This window comes from Diospyros lotus, chromosome 12 (assembly GCF_014633365.1).
Source record: "Diospyros lotus cultivar Yz01 chromosome 12, ASM1463336v1, whole genome shotgun sequence".
NCBI lineage: Eukaryota > Viridiplantae > Streptophyta > Magnoliopsida > Ericales > Ebenaceae > Diospyros > Diospyros lotus.
Genome location: NC_068349.1, coordinates 36794461 through 36804875, shown reverse-complemented (window position 1 = coordinate 36804875; position 10415 = coordinate 36794461). Strand labels below are relative to the sequence as shown.

General features: G+C 34.3%; 1 protein-coding gene and 2 long non-coding RNA genes across 3 annotated transcripts in view; 1 reads left to right on the top strand and 2 right to left on the bottom strand.

The window, feature by feature from the left end:
- Positions 1 to 3477: 3477 nt before the first annotated feature.
- Positions 3478 to 5767, top strand: LOC127786961 (uncharacterized). Its single transcript, XR_008020084.1, has 2 exons — positions 3478 to 3667; positions 5223 to 5767. It is a non-coding gene; the product is annotated as an uncharacterized LOC127786961 (long non-coding RNA).
- A 470-nt stretch (positions 5768 to 6237) lies between these two features.
- Positions 6238 to 6666, bottom strand: LOC127786963 (uncharacterized). Its single transcript, XR_008020086.1, has 2 exons — positions 6620 to 6666; positions 6238 to 6531 (listed from the first exon to the last, which is right to left on the bottom strand). It is a non-coding gene; the product is annotated as an uncharacterized LOC127786963 (long non-coding RNA).
- Positions 6667 to 7239: 573 nt separating this feature from the next.
- Positions 7240 to 10415, bottom strand: part of LOC127787650 ((+)-neomenthol dehydrogenase-like) — a 39984-nt gene continuing 36808 nt past the window's right edge. Inside the window, exons 7-10 of the mRNA XM_052315709.1 lie at positions 8902 to 9151; positions 8478 to 8543; positions 8068 to 8244; positions 7240 to 7906 (exon numbers count right to left, since the gene is read on the bottom strand). Of these exons, the coding sequence (XP_052171669.1) occupies positions 7526 to 7906; positions 8068 to 8244; positions 8478 to 8543; positions 8902 to 9151 (874 nt within the window). The 3' untranslated portion in view covers positions 7240 to 7525. The remainder of the gene's footprint in view (positions 7907 to 8067; positions 8245 to 8477; positions 8544 to 8901; positions 9152 to 10415) is intronic.

Genomic DNA, 10415 nt, shown 5'->3' with positions numbered 1-10415 from the left:
AAAATTCTTAACTTTTTTTGGAATTTATTTGAATATATTATAAAATTTATGTTTATTTTTAAATTGAATAATTTTTTTTATATTAAAAATTATATTTATAAAAAAATTATATTTTTTTATTTATGCATTTTTCTTGAGTTTATATTATTTATTTTTTTATTAAAATAAACAACATAAACTCTAAGGTTCTGAATCGTTTAAAATTACAATGGAACTGTACTAAGGTTTGCATTAAATTCATACTTATTTATTTTAGTAATGGATAAACTCACTAAACATATTCAGATAGAGGTGCCATAGTGTATGTTATTTGCAGATGACATAGTGTTCGTAGGTGAAACAAAAAAGGCAGTGAACACTAAGTTTGAGTTGTGGAGAAATAATTTAGAATCTAAGAGATTTAAATTAAGTAGAAGGAAAATATAATATATGAAATGTAAATTTAGTAAGAATGCAAGAGTGAAAGATGTTATAATAAAATTGGAAGATCAAATCTTACAAAAAAAAGATCATTTTTGATATTTGGGATCAGTGATTCAAAAAAATGGAGAAAGTCACGAGGATGTCACGCATAGAATTAAAGTAAGTTGGCTAAAATGAAGAAATGCATCGAGAGTGTTATGTGATGGTAAAATTTCATTAAAACTTAAAGGAAAATTTTATAGGATAATTATAAGATCAGTCTTGTTATATGTTTTAGAATGTTGGGTAGTCAAATACTAGTATGAGCAAAAGACGAGCGGAGTGGAGATGAAAATGCTAAGACGGATCTGCAGCCATATAAGAAAAGATAAAATTAGAAATGATATTATTCGTAATAAGATAGGAGTAATGCCAATCGAGAAGAAGATGAGAGAGACTAGACTAAGATGGTTTGGTCATGTGAGAAGGAAACCAAAAGACGCTCATATGAGAGGAGTTGATGAAATGAAACAATTAGTCAAAAAAAGAAATAGAGGCCAACCCAAGAAAATTTTGAGAGAGAAATTAAAGTTTAATATGAAGTGTATGAACCTAAATGAAAATATGACAAAAAATAGAAATACATAAAAGTCTAAAATTTATGTAGCTGACCCCATATAGTGGGATAAAGATTGGATATGCTGCTATTGTTTATTATTTTTCAATTTTTGTTTAATATCGTATTCGTTTGATATTAAATATGAAATTGAGTTTATCAGTGTATATTTAGGTGGAGTTAAAAAAGAGAGACTCATATTCTTAGTAATAATTATAATTTAAATTAGATATTTTTTAATAATAATTTTATTTAAAATTAATAATAAATTTATGTGTCCCATCAAATAAAAATTATTTGCGGCATAACATTTCTTTGAACTTAAAATTTGATTATGTAAAGTTTGATAGTTATATTCATTTTTATTTTTAAATAAATTTTTAAGTAAAAAAATTATTGTGTAGCAATAAAGTTATTTGGAAAATTAATTATTATTCGGAGGTTATGAATTTATATTTTATTAATATAATTAATTTTATTTTTTAAGTAAAATAATATTTTATAAAATATTTTATTAACAACAAAAAAGATATTTGCTTATATAATAGTAAAGAAGATATAAATATAGATATAAAAGTATAGATATAGTTTTAAATAGTTTTAGAAATCCTTTTTTCATGAGATTTATCTAAAAGCTATATAAAATTATGAAAATAATTTTAAATTGGTTAAAGGCATACTCAGCCCCCTTAACTTTCACTGTTTAACCATTTTGCCCCAAAACTTGAGAGGGACCTATTGCCCCCGTCAACTTTTAATTTTAAGCCTCTTAGACACTTGAGTTCCTGCGTGATTTATACATATGATTGAGGTGCGTGTAACATCATCTTTTTTCTCTTTTTTCCTAGTTGTCCTCATCGTCGGTGACTTTCTGCCTTCAGCGTGACCCTTCGTCTTTTTCTTTCTCCTTCCCAGCTTTCCTTATCGCTGCCTTTCTCTCGTTCTCGCTCTCATGCTATGTTGGTGGTTGCCAATAACGTGAAAGACGAGAGGTTGGCCAATAGCAACGCTGGGTGGGTAGATCTTGATCGGCGACGTAAGAGGCGAGTAATCGGTCAATAGCTTGCCTTCCTTTTGTTGGTGGCCTATGTCAACATCGATTAGGGTTGGGGGGTTGTTAATAGTAGAGGCTGGGCGTTAGGCGAGCAGATCTGGGCTGAAGGCGTGGGAGGTGAATAGTCGGTCGCCTTCTTTGTGCTAGTGGTTGATGACAACGTCGATTGGGGTTGAGAAGGTTGGCGATTGTAAAGGTTGGGCGTTAGGCGAGTAGATTTGTTCTGATGGTGAGGAAGACAAGCTGTCGGTTGGTTTGACAACGTAGAAAGTGGATGGGCAACAGCATTTCTGACGACTGTTCGCTGTGTCTCAGCCATCAATTGACTGTTTCTTTTGCAGCAATGAGACATGTGGCACGATTTTATTGATTTGGTCAATGTGGGGCTTACGTCAAACTACGTGTGTAACTCATGTGCAATCCTTGCTAGATTCAAGTATGTAATTGTTATAAAATTTGTAATTGAGGTACATAATGGATTCAAAATTGAAAGTGGAGGGAGGGAATAAATCCCCTCTTAAGTTTACGGGCAAAGTGGTTAAATGTGGAAGTTGAAAGGGGTGGGTATGCCTTTAGCCATTTCAAATTTATTTTCAATAATTTTAAATTTATTTTTATAGTCATTCGAAAATATTATATCTACAAATAAATTTGATAAAAAATTATCACAAATTAATATATAAAATTCATAATATTATTAATTTTAGATAAAGCTATTATAAATTATTGTTAATTTTGAATAAAATTATTATAAATTTTGTGTGTGTCACATCAATTTGTGACTTAATTACACGAAAATGGAAATGGGGAACTAATACGATGAGATAGGAAAATGACATCTTTTAAAAAAAGTAGAAAACGAAAATGCGTAAAAAAATATAAGTATTTTTTTTTTGTAAATATATTTTTTAATATGTAAAATTATAAAAAAGTAGTTATTTAATTTAAAAATAAACAAAATTTTTATAATGCATACAAACAAATTCTAGAAAAAATAAAAATTTTAAGTTAAGAATGGAAAAAAATTCTGTTTTTAATATTTTTGTGGACGAAAACATATTTATAATATTTTTTTAATATTATGAAGCGATTTTGAAATGTTTATGAAATTATAGAAACAATTCAAAAATATTTTTTGATTTTTTTGGCGTCATGAAAAAGGAAACATTTTAGGAATGTCAAAATGATGCTCCCGATACATTTTCATAAATTATAAATTTATGGGAATTGTATGTGAATATAGTAATTTTTTTAGCCATTATTATAATTTTTTAATAATATTTTAATTTTATTAACATCCTAAACACTTCCTTCAATTGTAATAATTACATATAATTACAATTTACATATTTTAATACAATAACTAATTTAACAGAAACAAAAGCCCAGTGATAAATTCTTTCCCTCGGCCTCCAAAACTAGGGTTTCGGCGTCGCACTGCCCTATTTATAGAGCCGCCATGGAAGCATAGGGAGAGAGCTCAGAGTATCGTTTTTCAAAAACGGCTTAGGCTCTACCCCCTGGCGGCGGCGGCTATGTTGGTTGCAACTGTCGATTGGTTCGGCCTCTTTCTTAGCCGGTGCTTCTCCTTCATGGTCTCTTTTTCAATTCGCGGTTCAGATACAAATATACTCTTTTGATTTCGATGTGTTTGGAGGTTTTTTATGCATTAGCCTGTGTCGGGTAGTGTTTCCTCCTCTTATAAGGCTACTGAGTGGAGTTCTAGTTATGCAAATTGCCAAGTTTTAAGATGCGATTAGGTAGAGAGCCGAGCTGAAATGGGGTTTTCCCCTTCCTTTTGTAGTGGTTGAAGCTCCCAATGATTGAAACGACGTAAAAGTTTCAGCCTTGTCTGAATGCTACTGTTGAATGCTCTTAAGTCTGAGGGAGCAGCGTAATGCCACTTGTTTTTCATTGATTTTTCTTTTTCATTTTTAAACATCTTATGAATAGTAAGATGGGAGATACAACTCATCAAAAGTTAAAATGATACTTCTAAAGATTCACTAAACATATTATTCTAATGTATCTCTGTGTGATCACAAATTATCAGAGTTTTTGAAGTAGTTAGGACTTGGCCGAAGAACAAAAAAGATGAACCAGTTTATAACTGTAAATTCTCTATGAGGATTGAGGAAACAATTGCTAGAAGTTGATAGCTATGCATCACATGTTGGGTTTGTTGTTTTATTATGTGAATGTTAGTTTCTTGCTATATAGATCAGGCTCCCAGTGATGAATTGATTCAAAGTTTTAAGTTTCAGCCTTGTCTGAATGCTATTGTTGAATGGTGTTAGTTCTGAGGGAGTTACTCCTTAACATTGTTGGGGTCCAGCCCATTTCTGGTCAAAGTTAGTCAACCATGGTTTCTTAACGTAGAGTTGAGAAGGTTTTTTCTTCAGATTACTGGGGCTTGGACTAGGGATGAGAAAAATTTCGTTTAATTGAAATAATCGAACTAAATCGACTGAAGTTGTCGGTTCAAATTATAGGTCAATTCGGATCAATTTTCAAGTTTGGCAATTTTAATTATTTTGGTTCGGTGTGGTTTTTGTATTGAAGAAAACCGAAATAACTAAATTGACTGATTACTCGAGTAATCAAAAGATTACTTGATTAATGTTACATGTTAATCGAGTACGATGTAGTAATTACTTATGTAGTTTTGTGGACTAGTTGACAATATTGCTCGTTACTCGAGTAATAATAGTTCGAAAATAAACTCATTTTCTGTTTTGAAGATTAATAGACTAATATTGCTTATTAGTCGAGTACTAATTGAATTATTTGCGTACAATCTCAAAGATAGTTGAGTAATAAATGGAGGGTTTTTCAATCCTTATTTGTTTCAAAAAATAATTGGCTAATCCTTTTTGTTAGTCAGATAATATATAGGATTATTGGCGTAATTTTACTGTTTATTTGAGTAACCGAGAAACTTTACTCTAGTAATTGGAAAACTTACTTGTGGAATTTTTTGATTTTGTCAGTTTTTTGGTTTTTCAGTCGATTCGATTTTTTTTTTGTATTTGTTTGGTTTTCAGTTTGTTCGGTTTTCGTATTTGTTTGATCAGTTCAATTTGATTTTTTACACAATTTCAGTCTATTTAGTTTCAACATTTACTGAACTGACCGAATGTTCACCCCTAGCTAGGACTAAAAAGAAAAAAACAAGAAGCAGAAGAATGGAGAGGATTTGCAGCAGAGAGAGGGAAGAGGGTTTGCAGAAGTAGAGAAAAGAGAGTGAGAGAGAGAACAGGAACAGGAGAAAAAGAAGAGAGATTGAGACAGTCTTCTCTTGGTCCATTTATTCGTTTTTCCTGTTCTTCTTCTTCTTCAGGCTTCCAGTGCTGCCGGCACTGCCTTCTGCCTGCTGTTGCTGCAACTTCTGCGACTCGCACCTGCTTGAGATGGCTGTTGGGTGTTTGTTGTGAACTTTTTTAGATTGGTTGGAGAGGTATTTTTCTGGTTTCCTTCAACTGTTTGTAGTTCCGGGTTCGGGTAAAATCTGAAAGGATATTTAATTCCTTTTTTCTGGTTTCTTGGGATTATCCTCCTTAACCTGTCATTCCCTGCTCATGCCTTCGATTCTGGAAGAAGAGGTAAATCACAGATGGAGACTTTACCTCACTATGTAGGGCAAAAAATCGAACTCACGACTTACTAATGCAAATCCTAATTTATTTGGCACTATATATATATATATATATATATTTGCATTGCTTGCTATTGAATGTGGTTGAAGAAGTAAAAGAGTTAAACTATTTTATCATTCCCGACGTTATATATAACAAGTGATTGGTGGAAGCCCATTGCTAACTCAGGTTTTGTTAAGTAGTTTAGACTGTATTGTATTTTTCTTCATTTGTTAGGCTTTATCTTTTGTTCTTTCCCCTTTTCTTTTTTTCTTTTTTTGAAGGTGGGGTGTGTGTGTGTGTGTGTGTAGGGCTTAAGAGGTTTTCCTGTGCAAATATCTGGGTTTTCCTAGGCTGATAGATGATGCATATGCTTTGATTTTGTCCCACAATGAATTTCAAGGTACTTGTAGATCATTGTATATGTATGATTGTAATGTATGAAGCTACTCCAGAATTTATAGCTTAGGGCTTCAACTCTTTCTTATATCACGTGTACTTGTGATCATTGAACAACCCCATTGACTCAATTCTTCTTTTTTTTTGTGTAAATAAAATATAATAATTAAAAATAGCGCATAAGCACTAACGAGAACAAGTCGGGGGCATACCCCGTTAAGCATCAAAAGAAACAAAATAACACTCTTACAAAAAAAGAAACACAACAAAAATAGCTTTAAACATGCGAGGCAAAGAAAAATAAAAAACACCAGCAAGAAGAATAGGAGAACAGCAACAACCAGCCAGACGCAAAATAGCTTACGAGAACATGAGAGTATCTTTGAGGAGTGAAACGGGGCCATAAGCTTCCACCATGAAAACTCCTGCCATACCAAGGAAAAGAGTGAGGCGTGAGGTTACTGAGGATATCCACTGAACTAGGAAGGCAGTCGAGCTCGCCAAAGGTCATACCTTACAATGTATGAGGGAAGTGTGTCGAAGCTAAACGAGTCTAAACACTTACAATGTATGAGGGAAGTGTGTCGAAGCTAAACGAGTCTAAACAGAGGTTTGGATCTGATAGGCAAGCTGAGAAGGAGAGCAAACATTGTCCTTAAAGCAGCTGTTATTATGCTCACGCTCGAGGAAATAAACAGCAGCTTGAGTCATTCTTATCCTGCAATATTTGGATGGCATGCTGGGTTTATTTTATTTTGCATGTATTAATGCTCAACTTACCTGTCATTTTCTTCATTTATCCACAGGAGAACAATACCAGTGATGGATCTGGCAGGTACTCAGGCCTGTTCAATGGTATTGCACATTAACTCTTAACAACAACAACATTATGGATTCTAACTGACATTGGCTACATAATATTGTTTTAAATTCTCTCTCTTTCTCACATGCTTCATACGGTTGCATATTTGCTGTGAAATGTTCAATATTTGAGCAATCTTACCGTTGTTACCACCCTAGACCCACCTTCATTCATCGACCTTCTCCTGTAAGGCTTCCTACTAAGTTTCTAGCACTCATTAGCCCATGGATGGATGCAAAGTCAGATCTCATAATGTCATAAAACATGGCAATCAACTCAAAAGATCAAGTGACCAGCTCTCGGTTAGACAAATCGTAAGGCTATAATGTCTGCCAATAAACTAGACAAGGTCACAAATCTTTCCAATCAAAACCATACCTACAGCACGCAGCTGCACAAACCAGGCATTAGCTACTAGCCATGAAACGCTTAATTCTGAACACACTTGATAGTTTACACACGTTGGGTTTGGCCAAACATGGCTAAATCACCATAAGCTACTCAATTAGATTACCCAAAACTTGTGCAAGAACACTTGGGATCTTCATGAATAATTCTCATTCATAAGTTGATGGTTCTGTCATGTCGAAGTAGAGGCCGGTGGGTCCATCGTCAGGCAGGAGCGCTAGCTTGACGGGACCTTCTGCAGCCTCTTCTATGCTCACCAACCCCACATTCGCCGTCATATCTGTCTTGACAAAGCCAGGGTAGACACAGTTGATGCGAAACCTCGGGTACCTGTCGGCAAGAATTCTTGTGTACGCGTTAATGGCTGCTTTGGAGGCAATGTAGGCGGACCAGTAAGCTGGCCAGCCTCGGCTCTCCAACTCGCCTTCTCTGAAATCTTTTAGAAACACATTCAGCACCTCCTCTATCTTCTCCTCTGTGAGGCTTTCGACATCTCTCAACATTCCTTTAGCCCATTCATTGTTTAGATACTGAAAATTAAGAACACGAACAAAACCAAGATCAACAATGGTTGTCGGTTCTGCACCCTCAACTGAACCGAATTGAACTGAACCGAACTGGGAACATCAAAGTATTATCTGCTTTTTATTCAAGAAACAAAACAAATGAAGAAGGGTTGTCGGTTCTGTACCCTTAACTGCCCCATAGCAGAAGAAACATTGACAATCCTTGGTGATTCGGATAGCTGGAGGAGGGGGGTGAATGCTTCAACCATCCTTTTTGAGCCATAGTAGTTGGTTTGGATGCATTCTTCGGCCATCTCATAGGTCTGGGTTGTTATTCCATGCCATCTGTTGATGCCTTTTAGCTGCATCAAAGATGAAATTAAGTTAATCGCATCGATCTGAGGTCAGGAATAGAGTCAGAGAGTCATGCAAGAACATGGAAAGAGGAGTGTCAAGACACTTGAATGAAGAATTATATATAGATTTGGTTGCTTAATGATAGAAGACAAGACAACAAAAGGGACTATTTGCACTTGGTTTAGCATTTAAGCACTCTTCTGAACATCAAGTTAGATCTCTGGTCATAGAATCTTACCCGAGATTCAGATGACTTCAATGCATTCCAATCCACAATGACTCCACTGACCCCAGCATTATTCACCTACAAGAGCTCAAGATTTTCGAATATTCGTTCAACAAGAATCATTCAAGAACAATAATTCAATGCTTATGTATTCCATTCCATCTTTGCAATTCGAAGGGCAGATCATACAAATTTGCCAAGAAAAAGAAACAATGATTGATGAATCCAACTTAATTAAGAGAGCCAAAGAAGGGCACTATTTACTGGTCATAGCTCAACAAATGAGAGAAGGGTATTGCTGAAATTCATTCATTTATCAAACCATGCCATATATTTATATATATATATATGTGTGTGTGTGTGTGTGTGTGTCTATATATGTATGTATATATAGATCTTGCGGAGAAGATGACCTTCTGGGTGTGAAGAAGCATACCAAGATATCAAGCCTTCCAAATTGGGCCTTGACAAAGTCAGCTAGCGCAGAAATGGTAGATGGATTTGCCAGATCAAGCTGATGACAAAGAACAAGGTCAATGTTGACGCCCTCCCCCTTGAGCTTCTCTACGGCTTCAAAGCCCTTCTTCTCATCTCTAGCTGTTAACACCACCATCACCCCTCTGCCTGCCAACAACTTACATATACCATATCCGACCCCTTTATTTGACCCTGTCACCACTGCAATCCTAGACAACACACACACACACAATATATATATATATATATATATATATAGAAGGGTTGTGAAGATGAAATTTAGCCGAAATTAGATTGATCCAAAGGAGGGAGCCGATTGGGTACCTCTTTGTTGTGGCAGTGCTCCCACCTGTCTCTGCCATGGCTGCCGATATCAGGCTTCGATGGAGAAATTGTCCCTCACTTCAATCTACCCCCTTGTTATGCTGCCGATCTGAGGAGCAACACCCACGAAATGCCAACTTGCCTCCCCTTCCGGGTCTTGTTTATAAAAGGATACATCCAATCCATGAATTGACATTCTATTTCTTTTCTTTCCCCGAAAGAAATACATATTAAAAGCATAATATGATAAATCCATTTGATCAATGAGTCAACCATCTCTACTGCCCAATGAAAATTACTTTTTATTATAAAAAATCAAAAGTTAAAGGATTCGAGTCAGAATTTTATATTATTGGGATAAATAAATTCTTATAGATCTATCATCTTAAAAAATTCGATATGATAATTTTTCATCACTTGCCTCGAGCGAGAATCAAAAGAATCAAATGGATACTTGTTTAATTCTAAATATATATATATATATATATTTTTAATTTTTAACTCTAATTGCATAATTAAATGTATTAATATTTTATACTTTAGAAAATTAAGGCTTAGAGCTACAAGGATATAGACTTATGAAAAGGGGAAAGAAATCATTTTTTTTTTTTTTGTGGCTAGCATTTATGTTAAATATAACTGTAAGAAATCACTTTTTAAAAAAAGAATACCATTTGAAGTTATAAAAACCTTCAAAACTATTTTTAGACACTAAAAAATCTTTCTACAAATAACTTGAACCATTAAACTTAAATACAATTGTTCATGGGCAGGGGCGGACCTAGGATTTTTCACTTAGGGGGTTTCAAAAAAAAAATTTCAGTTATGAACTTCACCAATAGAATTTTTCTTTTTCTTTTTTCCAACTACAACAATCAAAGGACGAAACTAAAATTTTAATGGAATCTAGGAAAGGAAAGAAGAAGGGTGGGGGAACTAGGCTAGGGGAACTTAGGCTTGAGTTGGGTTGGCGGGACTTATAATAAAAAAATATTATTTTTAGTGTTTAAGATCTATTTTTTAAAAAAATTGGATGGGTTTTAGCCCACTCCCACCGTTTGCCATTGTTCACGGGCATGATTCAGCGATAAAACATGTAAAGTTTCACCAGAAATATTAAGGATCAAACACTTGTAATGATATTTATTC